The sequence below is a fragment of the Exophiala mesophila genome (genome assembly GCF_000836275.1).
Source record: "Exophiala mesophila strain CBS 40295 unplaced genomic scaffold supercont1.3, whole genome shotgun sequence".
Lineage (NCBI taxonomy): Eukaryota > Fungi > Ascomycota > Eurotiomycetes > Chaetothyriales > Herpotrichiellaceae > Exophiala > Exophiala mesophila.
In genome coordinates, this window is record NW_015622506.1 from 4,687,265 (window position 1) to 4,708,989 (window position 21,725).

Consider the following 21,725-nt stretch of genomic DNA (forward strand, 5'->3'; position numbering starts at 1 on the left):
CTAGACTTCCTACTCTGTGGCCCTCCTACTTAGGTGCTGGCCCGCCTAGATTTCTACTCTGTGGCCCTCCTACCTAGGTGCTGGCCCGCCTAGACTTCTACTCTGTGGCCCTCCTACTTAGGTGCTGGCCTGTCCTCTTCCCTCTCCCTATCCTGGTGGCCCTTGGCCTACCCTCCCTACCGATATCCCTTCCGAACATATTTCCCAAACCTACACAGTCGCACAGGTAAGTCTTAAAAACTGAGGCGCCCTACGGTGTACCTTGCGGCCACCGTAGGGCGGGTGGTTGGAGTGCCAATACCTTTCCCTTACACCCTTTTCAAATCTCTCTGCCGTCTTTAAGGCATCTGGGATTTGCTTCTCAACCGTTCTAGGTTCATCTTTTTCATCTTTTTCATATTGGCCGGGTCCTCAGATTCTCTCCTTCTCCCTTTCCCCTTCCCCTATCCTCCTTAGATTTGTTGTACTGCTAATTGTCATAGATAGTGGTTCGGCTCTTATTGTATTGTACTACCTTCCCCTCCCCTATACTCTTTAGATTTGTTGTACTGCCTGCTAACTGTCACAGATAGGTTCAGCTCTTATTGTATTGTACTAATCATTAGACTGTTACTTTTCATCAATCCCTGGGCTTCATGTCTGGGCTTGGAGAAGGGTCCAATAGTAGCAAGTAGGTAGTCTTGTAGGGGGGTTACAGTGTTGCTAGCCTTAGCCTGAGTGCCTAACCTTGTCTCATGTAGTCCCACTGAGCCTACCCTTACTGTGGTATGCTCCCCCTACGTCAGCATTAGAACGCACTCAAGGCCTATGTGTAAGAGGATTAATGTTTCATCGTAGTTTGACACAAGTGGTATGGTATATATCGTCTCCAATTTATCGTACATGCATAGCTGACTGGGGGGATTTATCATCCTCCTCCACCTCTTCATACTCGTCACCTTCCTCCTCTTCCTCCTCCATCACCGGCTTAGGTTTCGCCTTTTTCTCCTTCCGCCGTAGACTCTGCTCAACACCATCTCGCAGCCATTTGGGCACGAACGGCCGGACGAAAACTTCTCTCTTTTCAGCTTCGTGCCCCTCCTCCCCTCCTGAGATCTCCCATTGAACCTGGTATTCTCCAGCAGGATCATAATTCGTTCGCTCGGCTGTGAGTTGGATATCGGTCATCATCTCCAATCGGCATAGCGCGAGTCCGATGTTACCCACCCCGGAGAGATATTTCCCACTGCTTCGGCCACGACCTCGCGCATTGAGCTTGGAGATGTTGGACTGGGGCGGCGGGACCGGGAGCGAGTGGTCTTCATTTGGTATATATTCAGGAAGAGCCTGATCCGTTGGCGGCTTTGAGTTGGGCTGGTATAGTTGAACAGGCAGAATCCTCTTGCGAACTACACCGGTATGATGGGTTCGGATGGTGAGTTCCTGGCCGAGATAACAACCTTTGAAGAAATCAATTCCTCCGAAGAAATCAATATTGCTTTCTTGTGGTAATGATCCGGCGGTCGGTAGTTCCGTCTGGCCTTCGGCAAAGCCATGGGTCATTCGATGCACAGTGTAATCTTGCAAGCTTGTCTGGGTGAATCCTGTGTCCTTTAATTGGGTCAAGAAGTCGGATTTCGACCCTGGCACGTCCAGCCATCTGGTACCCATTCCAGGTCTCGGGTCTGTTCCACCAGTCCGTCCTGCTTCATTCAAACGACCATCCACTTGCAGGTCCTTGACACAACCAGGCCAGGCGAAAAAAACTCCTGTCTCCTGGGAGTCCACCTTCTCGAGCTTGAATTTAGCTCGGAGTTTGTGCTTGCGAAGATGTTTCAGCAACTCGCCTGCACTTTCTGAATCGACTTCCAGGTACCATTCTTCTCCATTGGCCTCGGCTGGAGGATAGATGAAGACGTCATTGAGGATCCGGCCATGTGCCGAAAGGAATGCAGTGTAGATAGGCCTGGTGCTACCGGTCCCTAGGATTTTGGCGGGGATGATGTTATGAAGGAAGTTGGCTGCATCGACGCCCGCGAGACGGATAAGGGTCCGGTTGGTTAATTGAAGATACTTGTTTTGCTTTGTAGAAGGAGCCCGCAAATGAGATGATGAGGTCAAGTTACGGCAAGAAGATACCTGGCCAGGCGGACATGGAAGTTTCAAACGTCTTTGCGAACACACAAATGAACGCAGCCGAGGTGTCATGGTGTTCGAGGACATGGCCCTAATGAGTATTCTACCATTACAAACTCATTGGAAAACCAGCGGTTGCTTGGGTATGTGATGTGAGTAATAATCTGGATAGGTTGTAGAGAGAAAGGTACTGAGATCTCCGCATGGCAGCGCCAAGGGTTGCTCACTCTTGAATCACGTGCGAAGATTGAATTTGGCAACTTTGGTACATCCACTCACTCACCAACTTCACTTCTCCCCGCAATCGAATCTAGATTTACAAGAAAGAAACCGCCAACATTGTTGACCACAGGCCATACCCTCATAATCACCCAGTCCATTCGACTGAGCATCGTCAAGATGCCTTACTTCTCCGACCTCCACACCTACCTCTACCGCTCCTCACAACTCATCCAAGCCTACCCCTCCACCAGAATCACCACCAAATATTCACTTCCTAAGAAATCAAAATCCCAGTCGACATCAAAGTCAAAATCTTCAGATATCTCGGCAAGCGAATCGGCACAGCCGACAGCGACCTCACAGCAGCAGCAACCTAAACGCGATCCTTCCGCGACATTGACGTTAAAGACCTTCCATCCCGAGTCAGGAATCTGTTTGAAATATCGCACTGACAAGGCTGCCGAGGTGGGCAGACTGCTGGCTGGGTTGGGAAGATTGGCAAAAGGCGAGTTGATTGACCTGCCCACAGCTGCACCCGCGATCAATGCGAACGATGGTGATAAAATGGATTTGGACCCTGTTGTCGAGACAGAAGCTAAGGTGGTGACTGCCACACCGGCAGCGGCACAGACTGCAGGTGGAGGTGGAAAGGGAAAGAAGAAAAAGGGCAAAAAATGAGCGAAAGAAATGAGAAAAAGAAGCATATAGGCCTCGAGGATATTTTCACCATCCGGACGAGCCTCTGAACCAACCGACGAGCCACGAAAGTGTCGACGCACATGGGCGGTATGTGGGTCAAATGAGGTCGACCAGCTGGCTTTTCATGAGACAGATCGCCTGTGTCCTGCGCCATGTAGGTCTGTTCCAATGGATGCATGGATGGACGGACGCTGGATGCCGTGATTCATTGTCGAGTGTGAGAGGCATACCAGCCGAATGCTCATCAAGAATGGGGGCGCACTTCGCGCCATGCGTCGAGATCATGACAGCGCAAAAGCAAATCACGATGCTATAGATGACAGATCTAGAACTACAGATGGCCACACCGAGCAAATTATACGCTCGCGAAGAGAAGAGAATCCAGACATTCTTCTGACTTTTGCCATTGCACACAGCCTGCTTCTCACACACTGCACTGTAGCTGATCACATTCCTCAAGACCAAAGGCATCACTTGCACCGGCAGTGAGTTTCACACTTCCAATAACTATACACCAGTTTGTCTATTCTCATCGAGTTCTACAAACCGCCATGTATCATGGCTTTCTCGAGTGGTGATACAAAACTCCCTGCTTGACCCGAAGGCCAAGTCAGCAGACAAGAGTGAAGAGGAAAATAGCCCTTGTTTGCATTCCAAGGTCCTGCCATGAGCAAAATCCCTATGTCAGGACCAAGAACCCCTCCCAAATTCTCTGCCTTGATTTCCATGCAATGCAATGCAGTGTAGTCTTCCTTGGAGTCGAGTGACCTATTGAATGGTACGAAGGGGTATAAACAACATTGAGTGCCGGCCCTGGTGGTGATGATGACGACATCCAACACAACAACGTCAACAATAAACCACAATAAACCCATCAAGACATGTCCATTACTGTTTTCCATGCCCATAAAACGCCAAGTAATCAATCAATCAGTAAGGGAAAATCGTCAAACGCGCCAGCTGTGGAAAACCCAAGTCTAGTCACGCACGTCTAGAAATCCTCATCAAAGTTGATGCCGTTGCTGTCTGTCTGTGTCTTCTCCTCTGTGGGTGACTTGGTCTTGTCATCGGCCTTCTTTGTGCCAGACATGACACCAGCCTTCTGATAGTCACCCACTCGCTTCTCGAAGAAGTTGGTCTTGCCAGCAAGGGAGATGTTCTCCATGAAGCTGAAGGGGTTAGTTGCGTTGTAGACGCGCTTGTTTCCCATGGCCAGGAGCAGACGGTCGGCGACGAACTCGATATACTGTTGCATCAGCTTGGCGTTCATGCCAAGAAGAGCACAGGGAAGAGCATCGGTCAAGAATTCTTTCTCGATGGCAACGGCCTCAGTGATGATGGCTTCGATGAGCTTGGGGTCTGGCTTGTGGTTAAGGTGCTGAAGTAATAAGCAGGCAAAGTCGGTGTGCATGCCCTCGTCTCGAGAGATCAACTCGTTGGAGAAGGTCAAACCAGGCATAAGTCCCTTGGCCTTCAACCAGAAGATGGCGGCGAATGAGCCAGAGAAGAAGATACCCTCAACAGCAGCGAATGCCACCAGACGCTGACCAAACGACGAAGCATCATCTGCGATCCATTTCAAAGCCCAGTCGGCCTTCTTGCGGATGCAGGGAATGGTGTCAATGGCGTCGAACAGGTAGGTCTTTTGCTTAGGGTCCTTGATGTATGTGTCGATGAGCAAACTGTACATCTCGGAGTGAATGTTCTGTAGATGCGAGTTAGTAAGGATGCAAATGAATGAAGACGTTGGAGATGATCAATGTCAAGCATCGACCACCAGTATCACATGACTAACCTCGATCATTGTTTGGAATCTGAACACGCGTTAGCTATAGTACTAGATGACGAGAATGCAAGAGTTACCCGTAGAAGCAACGAGCCTCTGGGATTTGAACTTCACCGCTGAATCTCTCGATCAGGTTTTCGTTCACAATCCCATCAGAGGCAGCGAAGAAAGCCAGAACATGGGAGATGAAATATCTCTCATCATCGTTCAGGCGGTTGTGCCAGTCGTGAAGATCTTTGGAGAGGTCGACCTCTTCTGCAGTCCAGAAAGAAGCTTCGGCTCGCTTGTACATGTTCCACTGTGAAGATGAGTGAGTAGGTGTTTGTATGTAGGGTAGGTATGTCGAAGCAGGGCGGGGTGGAAGAAAGACGCGTTTGCACTCACAATCTCGTGATACTGCAGAGGGAACAAGACAAATCGATGAGGGTTCTCCTTCAGAATTGGCTCCTCTGCCTCGAGTTCTTTGATGGTCTTGGGTGCTGAGGGAACCACGGCAGTTTCTTTGACATCCTCAACAGGCTTCTTCAGGATCTCGAGGTCTGGTGTTGTGATTGAGTCGGCAGTAGCAGGGAGGTTTTCCTTGTTTTCGACACCGAAGTCGAGTTTCTTGAGAGGACTATCCTTCATCTTGAGGTTCTCGAGACTCGAGGCCGCCTGCACATCGTAGAATTAGTGATCAATCCCAGTATGTGAACAAATGCATGGGTGGCAAACATACCTGTTTGGAGGGTGTGATCTGGGCTGCCATTGTGTGCAGGTTGTGAAGAATGAGATGCGGAGAACAGAGACAAGTTTGACAAGAAAGAGTAAGGCAAAGACCAAGTTGTTTGTAGTAAGAGTCGTGGCAGGTAGAGGGAGAGAATAATGGAAAGTTGATGGAGAGCAACACGACTTTATGTCAGGACAACACGCCAGACGCGCTAAAGTGTGGGCGGAGGACGGAGGGTTTGTGGACGTGAGGCGTGGGCGCGTTTTCAATTAACCCACCAACCAGTTGTGCCAGTGCCCAAGCCAACTGTCTCGCTGCCAATTAAGAGTGGACAAGGTACCAGGCAACCCTTGACCCAGGTCCACTCGTTGTCAACAACTTGAACGAAATGTAACTCCAAACCACAATGAAGAACATCAACGTGATGGAATTAAAAGAAAGGATGAATTGGAAATGATCTCATGATGCTGAGCTCTACGCTTTGACTCGTAAAATTCTTCCCTAGTATGTCCCAATGCGGGCAGCTGCCTGTGCCGCTCTTGTGACTGCATCTGATAATTCTACATCTTATCTAATATTATCAGATCAAGAATAACAGATCTGACGTCACGCGAGCACCTCGACGCGTTCTCAATGTATCCATCATTCTTCCAGCCACCCTACTTTTGTTACACTATAGGAGTTCTGCAAGGGGGAAATCCCGAGGATGTCTGGACCAAAGTGGTTCACGTCAAATTTGATTTGAAAAGGACCGACATCGCCCCAAATCACGGCCAGGGTTTGCTTGTATGGTTAATCCTTCTGTCTCCGTGTCGAGCCACTTGTAAGGCAAATTGTTGATGACTCCTATATACTGGATGTCAACGGAGGGAATCCTTCCATCGCGATTGTTCGAAGTCCAATATTCGAAAGATTGTAGCCTCTGATATCTGGGTTGCATGTACCACTGTCGATGAGAGCAAGGCATCTATCTACATTTCCTGATTAGGCGTGGCCGTTGTCGACTTTACTATACGCAACACTCGCCGTGGATCGTCAATCCAACTCTCGCCACCGCCCCTATGGTGCAATTTAGATGTAGAATCCGAAAACTGCGGTTCATGTCTTCTACTACTGCTTGGTGCTCGAGTCTTATCTGGTGGACGCGTGGTAGTGTTGAAGGATGGAAACATGTGTTTGGCCTTGTCATTACAGCTTCATCTTTTTGGAATAGTGACTATCTTAATTCACGATTGACTTGATCTATTCATTCACCCCACCAAATGGCAAGGCAGTCTGCAATATTGGATAGACCGCGATCTTCTGTTGTTCAGCCCGAAAAGTCCTGGAGGGTTTGGGGTGACATTCATCACGCTGCTTTAAGTCCCTCTTCCACCAAATCAGGTTAGATCCAATCACCACAATAGAGGCACGTGAGGCTTCTCAGGCCAGCCTCGTCATACCTTTAAGAATGCTTGTGTTCCCAAAGCACCATCCCTTTAAGGCTATCACTACTGCTATCATTTCTATTTTTGACCTCGAGAATGCTGTACTCCTAAAGATATCACCATGGAACAGAGTCTTAGACCTCCAGCGATAACGTCGTACCAATATACATCACTTCTACGGCCCTCTGATTGCAGCAATACTCTTTGTTTCCTTGTCCTCACCTCGTCCTGAACCTGGCACTATCGCAGCATTCTACCCACCATTACATCCCATCCTTGAGCAACCAACTCCCTTGACTTCCTCCCAATCACTCGTCCCACTATGGCGCCTTCACCCACCATTCGAAGATTACTCAAAGAAACCGCCGAACTCTCCTCGCCGTCATCGAATCCAAACCCAGCCTTCTTCGCCGCACCCGTGTCAGATGCCAACTTACATGAATGGCACTTCACACTCCTTGGCCCTCCCTCTCCCTCGCCTTATGCTGGCGGTATTTTCCATGGCCGCATCACACTTCCAACCACATATCCACTTAAACCTCCTAACTTCCGCTTCCTAACCCCTTCCGGCCGCTTCGAGGTCAACCGAGAGATCTGTCTCAGTATCTCGGGATTCCACGAAGAAACATGGATGCCGGCTTGGGGAGTCCGTACTGCCCTGACTGCCTTGCGCTCATTCATGGCAGAACCTGGGACTTCGGGTCAAATAGGAGGATTAGAAGCAAGTCAGGAAGTCAGGATGAGGCTGGCCAAAGAAAGTCGCACGTGGAAATGCGACGCATGCAAGCGCAGTAATGAAACAATCATGCGCGAGTGGTGGGGTATCTGTCGTGCGGCTGGCCTCAACGTTGAAGAAGAGGGTTTATCGCTCGAAGCATTGCCAGACGGCATGAAGGTGGAAGCGAGAGATCCCAACGTCAACAAGCAGAAGCCGGCAGATTCAGACAAGAGTGCTGCCTCCGCCGCCATCAACTCCAACACCACGGCCAAAACCCAATCATCACCAAATACACAACAAGAACCCCTACCGACCGTCACTCCGCCGTCACCAAAACCTCGTCCCCAACCATTAATCAACATTGATCACCACACCCACACCCACACCCACAAGCGCTCCGGCTCATCGACATCATCACTCGCCCCACCAAGTGAAATCCCCATTATCACGACCCCAACCGCGGAAGCAACCCAAGCATCCGCTGAAGCAATCTTAACCAACTCCGAACTCGCATCAACACGCATATCAAGTACCGATGACCGACGTGTCACCAACATACACTCTTCACCACGTGCAGCAGCTGCAGCCAACGCTACCATCAATGCGAGCAACAACCGCCTCACGGGCACCATTCAGTCGGCCATGGTAGGCTCAACGTCAGCTGCGGCAGCTGCGACCGCTCAGCCATTACAACGGATCGGTCAGCGTGATCAGGACCGTAGTCGAGAACAACAAACTATCACGATCGACCGTGCCATTGCAGGTGTGTTTCTTGCTCTGTGTTTCATGGTCCTCAAGCGGATTTTCTACCCAGCGGGATTTTTTGGTTCCGTGGGACGTTCAGCGGCTGGACATGATGATTTCTATCTCCAGCGAGAATGAAATCTGGCCTTGGAGGGATAGAGGCCGACTTCGTCTCTAGTGGTACAAGGGAATAGGGGTAGGTATGTTGATGACGATGATGACAAAGATATATTGTTGGCACTTGGAATGCGGTGCGAAGCAATGATAAGACAGTTAGTTAGAGACACGGAGTTATAGATAAGTCTTAGGTTTACAAATCACCGAAATGGCGAGAGCTGCCTAGGTACATTTATAGGTACATCGTCAACCACAACCTTTAACCTTCGTCAAGTCATGATGATATCATGGGGATAGTCCAGCAGCCCGACAGTGTTTCGTCGTTGTTACTTGACCTGGTCCAGGATCCAGATCCATGTCATATCCAAATCGAAGGTATATCAAACACACTTCCATATCCAGCCTTCCCACCGAATGTCTGCGATTTCGGGAAAACCGGTGCTGCCGTAAACACCTGGATTCTATCTCAACCGTTGTGCTCGATTCCGCCTTTTCCAGCCTCTTTCGGCATCGCTTCTACTATTGTAAGCCACGTCCGAATCAGAATCATCACTATCATCGCTGCTGACTTCAAATGTTTCGACTTCTCCATCGTTGGTAACATCAAAGTCGCGACGTTGACGTCTTCGGCCACGTTCAGATCCTGCTCGTTCGGCATTGAAATGATCTTGTTGTGGGTACGTCTGCATGGACATGGCACTGTTGGAATACAGGTTTGGATCTTGATCGTGTGTGCTGTCATAAGAACGATAACGACGGTCAGCGTCCGAAATGTAATCGCGCTGCCGCTCATAGGTTGGAAAGCCCCCACCACCTCGGATTCCTGAGCCATGTTGATGAGCCATCACGTCATGGCTTTCGGCTTGTGCTAGACGTCTCTCTCTTTCTCTGCTCAGGGCATCTTGTGCAGCAATCCATGTCTGACTGGCCTCCCACGTCCAGCCATCCCCAGTTGTATTGCATACGGGAAGTGCCCATAAGAAGGGGTTAGGCCCAAATAAGTGATTGAGATTCCGGCGCCAACCAAGATCAAAAGCATTGGGAAGTTTTTCGGACTCTCTATCGTCGAGATATTCATTGTATCTTTGACGCTCTCTGTCGGCTTCAACGTTGGAGTATGTCCTTCGCAGTGCGCGGACAGCAGGGGTGTCATCCGGATAGGCGGATGGGTGCTGGGGATAAGGAGGGTAGTTTTGAGTCGATTTGTAGAGGCTAGGAACCGGAGAGGTGTGTTCTTCACCTTCTTCGTATCTGGTGGCACCAGGGACGGCATTGGCATGGAATTCCAGGATATGCTCTCCGGCACGTTGCAGGCGTTCGGCCACGCCTTCTGATTCCCTTCGTAGATGGACCGAATGCTGCTGCTCCTGGCGATTTCGCTCGACACGACTGCGAACACCACTCAAATACCTGGTCTTTTCAAGCTTTTCGATCGTAGTCTGGCCTCTTATGCAAAGGTATATGTGCCACCCGGTAAAACCTGTTAATACCAGTCCAATGATACCAGCGATGACGGACAAGAGAATGACATTGACGGGGGCGTATTCCTCCAGATAACCGCTCTTTTCAAATAATTCCTTCCACATCCACCAGGCCGAATTAAAGAAACAGGTCCACGAAAACAAGGAGGTGTATATGAGAAAGAGAACAAAGGCTTTATAGTTGTGCAGGCCGAGACATGTGGCAAGCCAGGGGCAATGATGGTCCATTTTCAAGACACATCGCTTACAGGTCGAACAATGGTGGGTTCGATCTGGCTTTGGAGTATGGCATTTTTTACAATGTCGGGGGGCTCCCGTTGACGAGACGGTGATGCCTTGAACGTTGGTTAAGTGGGACTGGCTCTCGGTGGTCGGGAGTACCGAGTATTTAGCCTGGTTCTTCCCTTTGGTGGTCTTTATCGGAGAGCCGGGATCTGTGAATACGGCGACGGTGTATGAGATGTTGCCCAGGGTATAGAAGAGAATACCCAGGAATGAGATGGCTTGAATGGCCCACCAAATGTTTTTGGACCCGGTGTCGCCAAATCCAATGGTGGCCAGAACCCAGACGGCCCATGTTGTCAGGCTATACACAAAAGCTAGAGGGAAATATGTCGCTACGACACAGCATCCCCGTTCACATTTTGCGGCACAAGACTTCAGGCGCCGGCGGGAAGGAGTGGGTGGGGGTGAGGAGGAAGGAGTCGAGTAGCTCGCCATGGGGACGATTGATTGAGGTCAAAAGAAGGTTCGCTTGAAGACTTGTGAGGGTGGAAGACGATTAGGCGGCGTCATTTCGCGATGGGTTGCATTTCGACGGCGGAGGGGGTGAATCTGTACAGGATTCGACCGTCTGGGGGGGATGGAGAGGAGAGTAGGGTGTAGGCGGGTCGAACGAAGGGGCTGAGAGGACAGATATAGGACGCTGAGATGGAAAGAGAAAGAGTGCAAAGACTCGACGTTGGACGGAATAATATGGAATGAGTAGTTGATGCTTTTGATCTGGCTTGCGATAATGCTGAATGTTGTCGAGGTCGAGTACAAGGAATCAACAGGCAGGCAGCCTGATGGATTTCAAAGACGAGTTGCACTGACGTTGACCTGCTACTCAGCCTCGCGCCGAGTTAAACTGCGCCTGTCAGTTAGGGCAGCAAGTGGACCGGTTGGGGAAGGCTGTGGGGGAATTGGGGGCACTTCCCGCCTAAGTAGAAGAGGTCCGAAGGGCTCGAAGGAGGCTAGGGAGGCCCAATTCCTAATTATCACGCCCCCAAGATCCCATACTCGTGCCACCACAATCACAGGGTCCAACTCGGCGTCAACATGTGCAACTCAAGTGTGGAAGTCGATTCTATTGTGTTTTAACGAGCGCTGACGTCGACCACCAGACGTAGTTTCTTTAAGATGGCGTTTCCCTGCACTAAATGAATGTATATGTTGAATATCTCAATCGACAGACAAGGGAAACCCCTGTTGTCCTCCAACATTGTCCCCAACTCATCCTCCTCAATCATGGTAGTATGTTGCCAGTCTTTCATGGCGGACTTCCTTTCAAGATGACCATGGCTAACACGGTCCTCTCTACTCGACTTTAGACAGTATCTCGGTGCTGTCAGTTTTGGAGGCGGCTGGTTCCCTGACCATGACATCCATGCGCAGTTCTTGTCCGGCGACTCGCTGGAGGTAGATCTGCTTTTTGAGCTCGAAACCCATCTTGCCATATATGATGATGTTGATGTCGTGAGAGCTCTCCAGGTAGCAAGGTAAACCTTGCATATCCGCCTATTCGAGATCAGCAACTCCCTATTACCATCGTGCCACTAGACATGGCAGACTTACCTGATTGGTGACATGTTCAATCAATTTACGGGCATAGCCTTTGCCTCGCGCTGCTGGTTTAGTGCCTACGTAGTTCAGGTACCACGAGGTGTTGTCTCTTTCACCAAGGACCTCTAGCTTAGTCGTGGCCAATAGAGGGAGGAACTCTTCAAAGAATCGAATCTTACCCTCTTTCGAGAGCTTATAATTCAACCTCCAAAGGCCAGACCTCAACATGGTCCACCAGTCATCGATGTTCTTGCCCGGTGGGAGCCAGAGAGCAACGCAGTCAAAATCGCCAATGGTTAGCACGAGTCCTTGCAAACAGTGTGCATAGGTCACGTATTCCATGGCGGCTTGATGGAGAGCAAAGCGCTCTTCCTCACTCAGGTGCATTCGATCTGGAGTGTCCACGTAATACCTGACAATCTTGTCCGAGGCAAAACTCTCGGCCAAGCAAGCAGCAGCCTCCTTGTATTCGTGAGGAGCCACGACGCGAACGCCGTTTGGAAGAGTTGCCGGGGGCATCGTGCTGACGATCGGGGCTGTCTTCTCGAGAATCACAGTGGAGGCATGTATGTTTGGAACGACGACGCTTGGAAGAGCCATATTGACCGTCAAGGATTTAGCAGCTTCTAATCTTTGGGATAGTTCGGGGGACCTTGAAGTCGAGTTTAGTGCAAATGTCAACGATTGCTGGTTCACCTACTGTTTGAATAATGTTTAACCTCGATCAATTGGTCTCGTAAGATCTCCAGTATGAACTGAAGATAACTGGGCTCTCGACACGGTGGCGTACCGAGATGGAAAGCGGAGAGACGAAAGAGAAGCACGTATATCAATCGACATCAGCTTTGATGCTGTTGGGATGATGATTTGGAAAGATTGGGGTACGTTCAGCAGATGAAGACCAGAGATGGTGTTCTTCAAGCCAGGCTTTGTACAATTTGGGTTGCAAATATGATGCTATATGCAGCGGGAGAGGTCTCTGTGTCTTGTTTCTTCCGGTGAGGTTAGGCCGGGAGGATAATGATATGTTTGGCCTTTGGGGTCCAGTGACGAGTTTGGAGGATGTAGATGTTGTAGTCGTTGTATTGTAGCAAGTCTGAAGTCCAAGTCCAAGTGCAAGAGGAAGGAGGAGTGGGAATTGAGTCGCTCTTGGGATACAGCAGGAACGGCGAAGCTTATCAACTCTGTCTCAACCTACGGTCTCTAATTGTAGGTGCCACAACTGGTCAGAAGGACATGAATTACATAAAGAGTCCAATCATGAGGCAGATACCGTGAAGTGGACAATGCCCCACGCTACTGATGGTTGTGGCAATATTGATTCGACCAAAGATGCTTTGCTGCGTTTTGCTGGGCTCGACTCGGATGTTGGCGGTAGGCTCCAGGTGTGTCTGTGTCTCTCACTCCAACCAAAAGATCCCCAGCATGCCCAGGCGTGCCAGGTAAGCGTGTCATTGTAGCCAGGCTGCGAGGGAACGAGGGGTCGAGCCTGCCAATTTCGCCTGCAACTGCCCTATTTGGGCCAAGTGAGGCAACAAAGTTGGATCCCGGCGGAAGGTGCAATGATAGGTCAGTCCTTTCTGCACTCGCTGCATGCAAAGGACCTTCCCTTCATCTGCAGACTCGTGACTTTGTGACTTCCTCCACGTGAGCACCTGCATTTCCACAATGAGACAAGCCTGAGGCCGCATCCTGGCTATGATGATCGTCGTCGACATCTCCCTTCTGCCTTGTGCGTTATGTGTACAACAACTTGCACACCGACTCCGACCTGACTGACCTGACTGACCTCTCCAAACTCACCCATTCTCCCAAATTCCTGTCACCTGCTGCCTGGAATGCACCTCTCGACCTCGCTGTCAGTCAACTGACTTACACCAATCCTCTCGATTGTGCCTCGCTTTATGTTTCTGAGGTCATTTGGTTATGTATAACGACTGAAATGCGGGGGACTTACAATGCCAAAATGACACACGGAATCTGTCTCCGGAGTTGCAACTGAACGTCTCCTTGCCTGAGTGTGCATGGTTTCCCAGTGATGTCAAAGCACCTCGCGGTTCCTGTCACTCGTCGATCCATATTCTTCACCTCCTCAGAGCCTCGCCCTCAGAGCGACACGTTTACTCCTAGTGCAGTAGCGTGGGATGAATACATATGGGCGCAAGACAGAGACAAAAGGCTCCCCAGTCCCTGCATATCACCTCCCACGTCTCAACTCGCCAAGAGGGGGCAAGGGTACCCATTTTGAGGACAGGGAGGTGACTGTACGACCAACGATGCCCCACCAGCAGGAGAAGAACCTCAACAAGACAAGTCTATGTGCTTTGGCCGTCTTTCAGTGATATCCTGTGGGCGGCAGGAGTAACAAGTGCAAGCAGTACACCGTCACGTGTTGCTCGACTTTGCACGTGATATGATAGGGTGCGTATGTGACTTGCTTCTCTCCCCTACGGCCCCTTTTTCCGACAAGTCTCCGTATCAGTCTCATCTCGAGAGGGTAATGTGGATCCTTTCCTGCGTGTCGCCCCAGTTGCTAGGTTCTCACGACGTTCTGCAAGCTGATAACTCGGGCGCCAGCTCAGGATTGCACTAGGTTTGTCGGAAAGTAGGCTTTAAAGCCCCTTATGATGTGGATAGGGAAGTTGAATGGCAACCCATTCGCGTTCCACCAGCAATTATTTCGCCCAGTGCATTGGCTAGAGCTATGATCGAGCCCGACGAAAAGACTCTCGACAACCATGTAAGTCCGACCTCGATGGGATATCCAGCATTTCTGAGACCCTAAATGCCGTAAGTTCTAACCCACCAGTGGATGATAGCAGCTTGGTCGACTCATATTCCTTGATGATATAGTGGTCCAGGACCATGAAACCATTCCTCTGTGGCATAGGAAACCTGAAGAGTACCTTCAAAAGCTGCTGTTGGGTTCAAGCGTAGCCATGGCCGGACTTTAGTGTCAGATATATCAGCCGGCCTCGGGCATCTCACGCTGCAACTGTCTCGATGATTTCATCGGTTCACTTAAGCATCTATAACAGTTCTTATTTGCCCCCCTTTTCGCGCACTGCCTTGGCAAGGCTGCGTCCCCCCTACATAGACGTGCTGCGAAGTATACAATATACACAAGGCTTGGCATCTTCCGATATCGGCTCCAACATCAGTCGTGCTATACTGCGGGGGAATTCTTCTAAGCCCGAACAAGCCTCCGACCAAGCCTCCGAAACCAGGGTCTGACATTAGTATATACTTCGTATGAACATCGCTGACCGGGAGCAGCGGTTCTGGAATATGAAATAATCAAAGTAGGCGAGGGCAAATACTAAAGCAAGAAACAGAACACCTCAACAGACCAAACAACCGACCAGGACATACAGTAGATCAAGAAAATGTCAACCAAAACCGAACAAGCCGTCTATTCACACGGCCACCACCGCTCTGTCGTCGAAGACCACGCACGACGCACAGCACAGGACTCAGCCGCATTCCTAATCCCACACATCAAACCAACAGACACAATTCTAGACCTCGGCTGTGGGCCCGGCACCATCACAGCCGATCTGGCTGAATTAGTACCTCAAGGACGAGTTGTCGGAGGCGACCCCGTTGAATCAGTCCTCAAGCAAGCAGCGGAGTATGCGCAGAGCAGAGGTGTAAGTAACGTGACGTTTGAGAAGATTGATGGAAACCAATTGTCATTTCCGGACGATTCGTTCGATGTCGTTACTTGTCATCAGGTACTTCAACATGTTAAAGATCCAGTGGGGATTTTGAAGGAGATGAGGAGAGTGGTTAAACCGGGTGGTATTGTTGCGGCCAGAGAGGCGGATTATAAGGTTCGTATTATATCTATCCTATCCTATCCTATCCCTTCCCTGGACTGTTCCAGACGCTTCGTGAGGATGAGGGGTTCTTCCTCCTCCTCATACGGACAAAACCTCCCATCGTTACATTTCCCCTGTGAAAAGCAAAGAGTACCTCAAGCTGACCACGCTCTCGTAGACCTTCGCATGGTACCCCGAACCTGCGGACCTCGCGCGCTGGGCACAGTTGTATCAGCAAGTCGCCAAAACCAACGGGGGAGAACCCAATGCCGGACGATATTGTCACGTGTGGGCACGAGAAGCCGGATTCGATGCCGACAAGATCGAGGCTTCTTGGGATCATTGGCGTTATTCAGGTGAAAGAGCACGTCAATTCTCTCAAAGTTGGTCGGGTCGTATTTTACAGCCGGGGTTTTTGCAAACGGCTGTCAGAGAGGGGTTTGCTACGGCAGAGGAGATTGAACAGATATCGAAGGGGTGGAAGGCTTGGGGATTGGAAGAGGATGCATTTATTGCAATTCCTCATGGGCAGATTCTTTGTAGGAAGTAAGATTTATATTGCGTGCCCTTCGGCCAAAAAAAGAGAAACGAGGTGGTACTGTAAGGTCAAATATTGTGAAAGATGGCTTTTATTATGCGAAAAGGATACAAGACATGACAGGTGTCGACGTGGGCCAGTTCAAAAATACACAGATGATGCTTTGTGGGAATGCCATTCCAAGATGCATATCGTCTACCGTTCCGTCTCAGCTACGGCCAACAGACTCGTCTAGATATGCTCCTGAATGCCAGCACAAGCAGCCCGCTGCTCCCCTGGTCCAACCATCCATGCAATTTCAAATGATCTGCCAATTCTAGTATACACAGAAGGCCCTAAACCTCCTACAAAGAAAACAACCGTCGGCCATTGCAACAAAGTAAAAGTCAAAATGAGGCGGAGAATGGTCATTAGTCGATGCCTCGTCCGTGTATGGAAAGTGTAACCAAACAATCGACGGGTCGATCAAGTCGTCAATGGTAGAGCTTCTTGTATGAGTAAGTGCACAAGGTATTAAGTGAGAAAATTAGATTGTATGTGGTCGTGAGAAATCGAGATGGTGGGCGTGTCGCCTTTGGGAGCGATCGGATTAGTGGCATCGTGTATTGCCACAGATGCCCAAGGTGCCCCGGGCGGGTGATGAGTGTCGATGGTAGAATGTGGTGGGTCCAACTGGAGCACCTCGGTGTGCCAAACAATTCCCGGAATCGTTGCACATGTTGGAAGAGAAGAGGACAAAGGAAACGCCATATAAATCTGACAGAAGCCGTGTTCGCCGTGCAAAGAAGAGTAGAGTCGAGATGAGAAATGATGTCGTCCATGTTAATATGAAGCATCCATCACCATGAGTTGGTCCGTCACTTGTGGCATGCCGGTGACGGGATCGACGGGCATCTCATCCACGTACCCGACGAGAGCTTGGGCGTGTAGTTTGAAGGATTCTCCCATTGTTTTGGAGATACTGCGAATGGTTAACACGTTGGTCGAATAGAATGAGAAATTTGTGACTTACCCCCATACAACTACACCGTCCAACATCGAACCCCACACTCGCGCAACAGTGGAACTCAGACGTGATCCATTGGAATCGACCGCGTCATCATCAAACAGGCCACGGACTTTCATGTACATGGCCAGTTCTTCGTCGCTCGCCTCTTGATCGTCATGCTCAATGCGATAGAGCCAGAGACTGAGAATTGTGATGAGCTCAAGACCACAAAGTGGATGTTCAATGCTCCAGTTGGTCGAAGAGGTCTTGGTCACCCAGTTGATTCCCTGCAAGGCCACGATTTCCATGCATTCATAGCACTGCTCAATGACCTTGATCATTTCCTTGGTCCTCTTAACGCTGTCGCGCGACAAAGTCATCGCTGCCGCTATCTCAAAAGAGTTGTGATACCGAAGGGCTTCTTGAACGTTTTTGAGATCGACTTCGAGGAAAGCTTTGGTGTTACGATACACGGCCATCGAGTTGAAGATGAGCGGATGGCTCTTATGCGGTGTACTGAGTGGGACGAAAATGGTTTCCGGCTCACAGAGATCCAGGGAACGCTCCCAAGTTTCCAGAGCAATGCGGATCTTCCATTCCAGAACCACGTCTTGGAGTGATTCGAAACTCCGTCTGAGATTCCACACTTCCAGAAACAAGGCATTGATCATGACGCGAGTTGCAAATGCGCTGTAACGGGCAGCGTCTCCTTGGAATAGGCTGTCGTGAGCTTCTCGAACGGTGATTGTTGGAGATGCGGCAAACACATCTTGCCATGCATCCGCATCTGTAGGCTCGAGATTCCACAAAGACTCAGACGAAGGGAGTGATAACGAGTCAAATTCGTTGAAACTGATGGCTGGAGTGTGGTTGTATGTCAATGTCAGCATACCAAAGAAGATGTAGACTGCAAAGTATGTCCTGCGACAGCCTTCTTCAGTTACCCATTGATCGTGTGTTGGTGGTGTTCGACCACGAGCATCGACACGAAGCTTGAGCTCATACTTGTTGCCGGCAACCATCTAGAGAAATTAGAAACCGTGAACCTGACGGTGCTTACTAAAGGGGGCTTACATTGGCGAGCAGACTCTTGATGGAGCATGCCCATTCCAGGCCTTGCGACCCACCGCTCCAGCTTTCGAAAACCATGTTCAAAAGGGTGCTCTGCATTGTCCACAATGGGCATTTTCTCGAGTCGAAATTATCCTTGTTCTGTAAGAATTGATTGACGAGCTTTTTGGAGCCATGGTGCAGAGCGTAGGCTGTATCCTGCTCAAAATTGTATAGGGCGCCGATGGAAAGGATGGCGAGTAAAAGAGCCGGCTCAGCCCTCTCCGGTCGAAATGAGACTGGATGGAGAAAAGGGAGATGGTGATGGAAGAGGTTGAAATAGGTTGTGAGGTAGAGGTTGATGGTTGTGAGCTGAGGTAGAAGGAAATCTCCGCCTAGCTGGTTAGCAATCATTGCCCTCTCTGCCACATTATTCAACTGAGGAGCTTTAGGGAGGGAAAGGGGTTGAGCTGGACCAGGTGACTTGCGATAGTTGACGGGAGATACGGGTCCAGTCATGGATGGAAACGGGGAGAGGGCGTTGGGAGTCGGGCTTCCAGATCCTGGGAAGGTGTCGCCCAGGGAAGGGAAGGACGGAGCACTGAGGGAGTTCTGACGCTCCATGATAGGTGGGAGCTGAGACTGATGAGGTTGAATGGAACCCATGTGAACAAACGGGGGCTGTGACAGGTTATCCTGTGAGGACATGCTGGACATGGAATGGGCTTTGGGTTCGGAAGGACCTGAAGGCATGAAGGTGTCCCAGGGCATGTGGGGGAGGCTGTTGGGGCCGGTGAGATAGTCGGAAGACTCGAGGAGAGAACTACGATCGGGGGAATAGTCGGGGATAGAACCCTCGCCGTTATGGAGATGACCGTTTACTGCTGCGGCGGCTTTGTGTTGGAAATCTGTCATCAACATGGCGGCAGTTTCAAGGTCGAGCATACCATCACTGCTTGCCTCTATCTGCTCCAACGTGCCTGGGTCGATACTGATGGTAGGCTTTGATGGTGTTGCCGTTGAGGGCGACACCTTTGCCGAGGGTCCTTGACCTTGGGTTGAAACCGAGGACGAGTTCGTGGTGTTTGTCTTCTTTCTACCCTCAGATTGAAGAGGCACACCACCGTCCTTTGCGTGAACGGTGCGATCGTGACGAAGGAGTAAATCTCGACGGACAAAGGTGCTTCGACATTTCTGGCACTTGAAGGGCCGCTCCTTTGTATCTAGAAGAGGGGTACAGGTCAGTTGAGAATGGAGGAGGATGGAGGAAGAAGGGGGATGATGGATGGTTGATGATTGATGGCGGGGTTTGGGTGGTGGCTACCCCACGTCGCAGGTAAGGGCAAAAAAGAATGTCAGACTTACGCGACCGTTCATGTCTACTCCGATGTTCACTGCGACTGAAGGCCCGATTACAATATTGACATTTGTATTTTTTCTCGGGGACAGTGGCCGCCTTTTTCGGGGTGGAGGAGGAGGCAGAGGTGCTGGCAGGTTCAGAGCTGACGGCGTTGTCGGATTGAGGCATCGTCGCTGCGCAGCCCAATGGTGGTTGCCGGGCGCAGAAAGAAAAAGGGTACTAATCCTCCAACCAGGCGCAAGCCTCTAGCTCAGAATTGAGATGGTTTAGAGAAATCGAATGCGCCGTGTGCATGCCGTGAAGGAGTCGAGGTAAGGCAAGATTGAAGGAGGATAAAGTAAAAGGACCGAGAGTGAAGAGAGGTCGTTTTTTGGTATGAGCCGTTAGTACGTTGGGCCCAAGGGATTTTGCTGCAGATGCAAGGTTTGGGAACGCGGATTCGCTGGCGAACGGCTTCGAGTGGATCACGTGGTAGACTGCGTCGAGCACTTGACTGGTCGAGACCCTCAAGTCGAATAGCAAATAGTGAGGGCCAACAAATACTGATACAGAGATGTATTGCGATAAATGATTGATGGGATGGGATAATGGTACAGTTTACAAGTGGCGGCAATGAGGTGAGAAAACAAAAAAAGGAGGGGTCAAGGAGGGAGGAAGAGACATAGTGTAGGAGGGAAAAAAAAAGGTATGGAGGGAGGGAGGAGGGAGGAGGGAGGAGGTGGTGGAGGAGGAGGCAGGGAGGGAGCGAGGGAACAAAGACAGGGAGGGGAGATGGATTGTCCTATGCTGTGCCTACCTATGCTTCTGTGTGTATCGAACCTGCCTAGGTAGAGGGAAATGATGCCCCAGGTACCAATAACGGCGTACCATTGACCCCCTCGGCATAGCAATTACTGCCGCTGGACCTGATGATTTGTGCCCCGATCAGTGGACCATTTAGGCGTTAGGGTTAAAGCGATAGTACTGGGTAGTGGGCACGGAAACTACACAAAACAAACCAGGCATCCCTTTCCTTTTCCCCTCCTTCGGTCCTCCTTCCTCAATAACGGCCATAATCCAGCGTACTTACTGGGAAAGAGCCACCAGAGCCACCAGAACCACCAAAAGCCCCCCTCGGTCACCCAGCTTGAGTCTAGAGCAGTTCGGTAGTCGGGGGTTTACAGGGCAGGCACAAGGCCAGCCAACGCACCTACCTAACTGGGCGGAAGGCGGCCAACGGGGAAGGAAGCCCCCTCGGTCCTCAGCTGCCACTGCCAATACGCACGCAGCCAGTAGCGACTACCTTAAAAGTAGTGCCTCACTTGCCATGGCACTGGGCGCACCACCCCCCATCAACCATGGGAAATTTCACCACCACCTCAACCTCAAGTCCTACCACTACTGACCACTACCACCAATCCACCAAGTCCACCACCCCTCGTCTCGCCCCTCCGTCCCTCTCCCCCTCTCTCGCTACCGAGCTTGCCATCAATCAACACATCATCCTCTTCCCTGGAACCCCTGAAAATTACATCTCACCTTCCTCCAACTGACCTCCAACCCACCAGCCCACCAAACCCACCTGGTTCCAACTTTCAGTGAGACTACCCGGCACTTCCTGACATAACAGGACCCACGACTTGGGGCTTCCGACGGGGCCTCGGAGCTCTAGGAATTGTGCCTCTACTCCGTAAGTAGCAACAATGTGGGCTGTCCTGGCGACCTTCATCCACCGCCCCAACTCCAGTGCGGAGCACTTTGTCGATACCAACCGACCGTACCGAGTACCTTCGCTTGCACAACTTCCATACCAGAAACACCTGATACCTGATGGCTTGAACCATTCCCGAAAATGTCCCAAGGAGGCCAGGCCACATTCCAAGCTCCCCTGACCACAAATGGATTCGTTCTAACGGCAATCCTTTGTGAGTAATCTACCCTCGAGCCTACAGGACAAGAGCGTGTCTTGATATTGCCACTCAAAGATACACGGCGCGTGTTTCGACCACTCCGTGTCACGTCGTGTTCACAATCGCTTGTCACCATTCCGTGCATCACACCTTGCCCACATCGAAGCCCCTCCCGTGCCTCCCAAACCTGAAATTTGCCTTTGAGAAGGTGGGATGTTGTGCGGATGATCACAGTAA

General features: G+C 50.6%; 8 protein-coding genes across 9 annotated transcripts; 3 read left to right on the forward strand and 5 right to left on the reverse strand.

Moving 5' to 3' along the window:
* Positions 1 to 825: 825 nt before the first annotated feature.
* On the reverse strand, positions 826 to 2,272 carry PV10_05172 (uncharacterized protein). Its single transcript, XM_016369794.1, has one exon. It carries the CDS (start codon positions 2,200 to 2,202, stop codon positions 874 to 876), a length of 1,329 nt encoding a protein of 442 aa, XP_016225582.1. The 5' UTR covers positions 2,203 to 2,272; the 3' UTR covers positions 826 to 873.
* A 172-nt stretch (positions 2,273 to 2,444) lies between these two features.
* PV10_05173 (uncharacterized protein) lies at positions 2,445 to 3,461 on the forward strand. The gene has a single exon (XM_016369795.1). The coding sequence runs from the start codon at positions 2,515 to 2,517 to the stop codon at positions 3,013 to 3,015; it is 501 nt and encodes a 166-aa protein (XP_016225583.1). The 5' UTR covers positions 2,445 to 2,514; the 3' UTR covers positions 3,016 to 3,461.
* PV10_05174 (ribonucleoside-diphosphate reductase small chain) lies at positions 3,452 to 5,950 on the reverse strand. The gene is made up of 5 exons (XM_016369796.1): positions 5,541 to 5,950; positions 5,207 to 5,476; positions 4,900 to 5,120; positions 4,832 to 4,850; positions 3,452 to 4,741 (listed from the first exon to the last, which is right to left on the reverse strand). The coding sequence occupies exons 1-5, from the start codon at positions 5,568 to 5,570 to the stop codon at positions 4,028 to 4,030; spliced, it is 1,254 nt and encodes a 417-aa protein (XP_016225584.1). The 5' UTR covers positions 5,571 to 5,950; the 3' UTR covers positions 3,452 to 4,027.
* A 1,077-nt stretch (positions 5,951 to 7,027) lies between these two features.
* PV10_05175 (uncharacterized protein) lies at positions 7,028 to 8,786 on the forward strand. Its single transcript, XM_016369797.1, has one exon. It carries the CDS (start codon positions 7,281 to 7,283, stop codon positions 8,556 to 8,558), a length of 1,278 nt encoding a protein of 425 aa, XP_016225585.1. The 5' UTR covers positions 7,028 to 7,280; the 3' UTR covers positions 8,559 to 8,786.
* Positions 8,717 to 11,184, reverse strand: PV10_05176 (uncharacterized protein). Its single transcript, XM_016369798.1, has one exon. It carries the CDS (start codon positions 10,736 to 10,738, stop codon positions 8,999 to 9,001), a length of 1,740 nt encoding a protein of 579 aa, XP_016225586.1. The 5' UTR covers positions 10,739 to 11,184; the 3' UTR covers positions 8,717 to 8,998.
* Positions 11,185 to 11,347: 163 nt separating this feature from the next.
* PV10_05177 (uncharacterized protein) lies at positions 11,348 to 13,004 on the reverse strand. Its single transcript, XM_016369799.1, has 3 exons — positions 12,543 to 13,004; positions 11,855 to 12,494; positions 11,348 to 11,797 (listed from the first exon to the last, which is right to left on the reverse strand). Exons 2-3 carry the CDS (start codon positions 12,440 to 12,442, stop codon positions 11,597 to 11,599), a joined length of 789 nt encoding a protein of 262 aa, XP_016225587.1. The 5' UTR covers positions 12,443 to 12,494; positions 12,543 to 13,004; the 3' UTR covers positions 11,348 to 11,596.
* Positions 13,005 to 15,088: 2,084 nt separating this feature from the next.
* Positions 15,089 to 16,405, forward strand: PV10_05178 (uncharacterized protein). Its single transcript, XM_016369800.1, has 2 exons — positions 15,089 to 15,675; positions 15,842 to 16,405. Exons 1-2 carry the CDS (start codon positions 15,229 to 15,231, stop codon positions 16,211 to 16,213), a joined length of 819 nt encoding a protein of 272 aa, XP_016225588.1. The 5' UTR covers positions 15,089 to 15,228; the 3' UTR covers positions 16,214 to 16,405.
* PV10_05179 lies at positions 16,275 to 20,284 on the reverse strand. Of its 2 annotated transcripts, XM_016369802.1 has the most exons (5): positions 19,605 to 20,284; positions 19,187 to 19,462; positions 18,264 to 19,123; positions 17,214 to 18,211; positions 16,275 to 17,162 (listed from the first exon to the last, which is right to left on the reverse strand). In XM_016369802.1, exons 1-5 carry the CDS (start codon positions 19,765 to 19,767, stop codon positions 17,024 to 17,026), a joined length of 2,436 nt encoding a protein of 811 aa, XP_016225590.1. In that variant the 5' UTR covers positions 19,768 to 20,284; the 3' UTR covers positions 16,275 to 17,023. The 2 variants fall into 2 exon arrangements, with proteins under 2 accessions (XP_016225590.1, XP_016225589.1); XM_016369801.1 differs by having other exon boundaries at positions 18,264 to 19,462.
* Between the last annotated feature and the right edge of the window lie 1,441 nt (positions 20,285 to 21,725).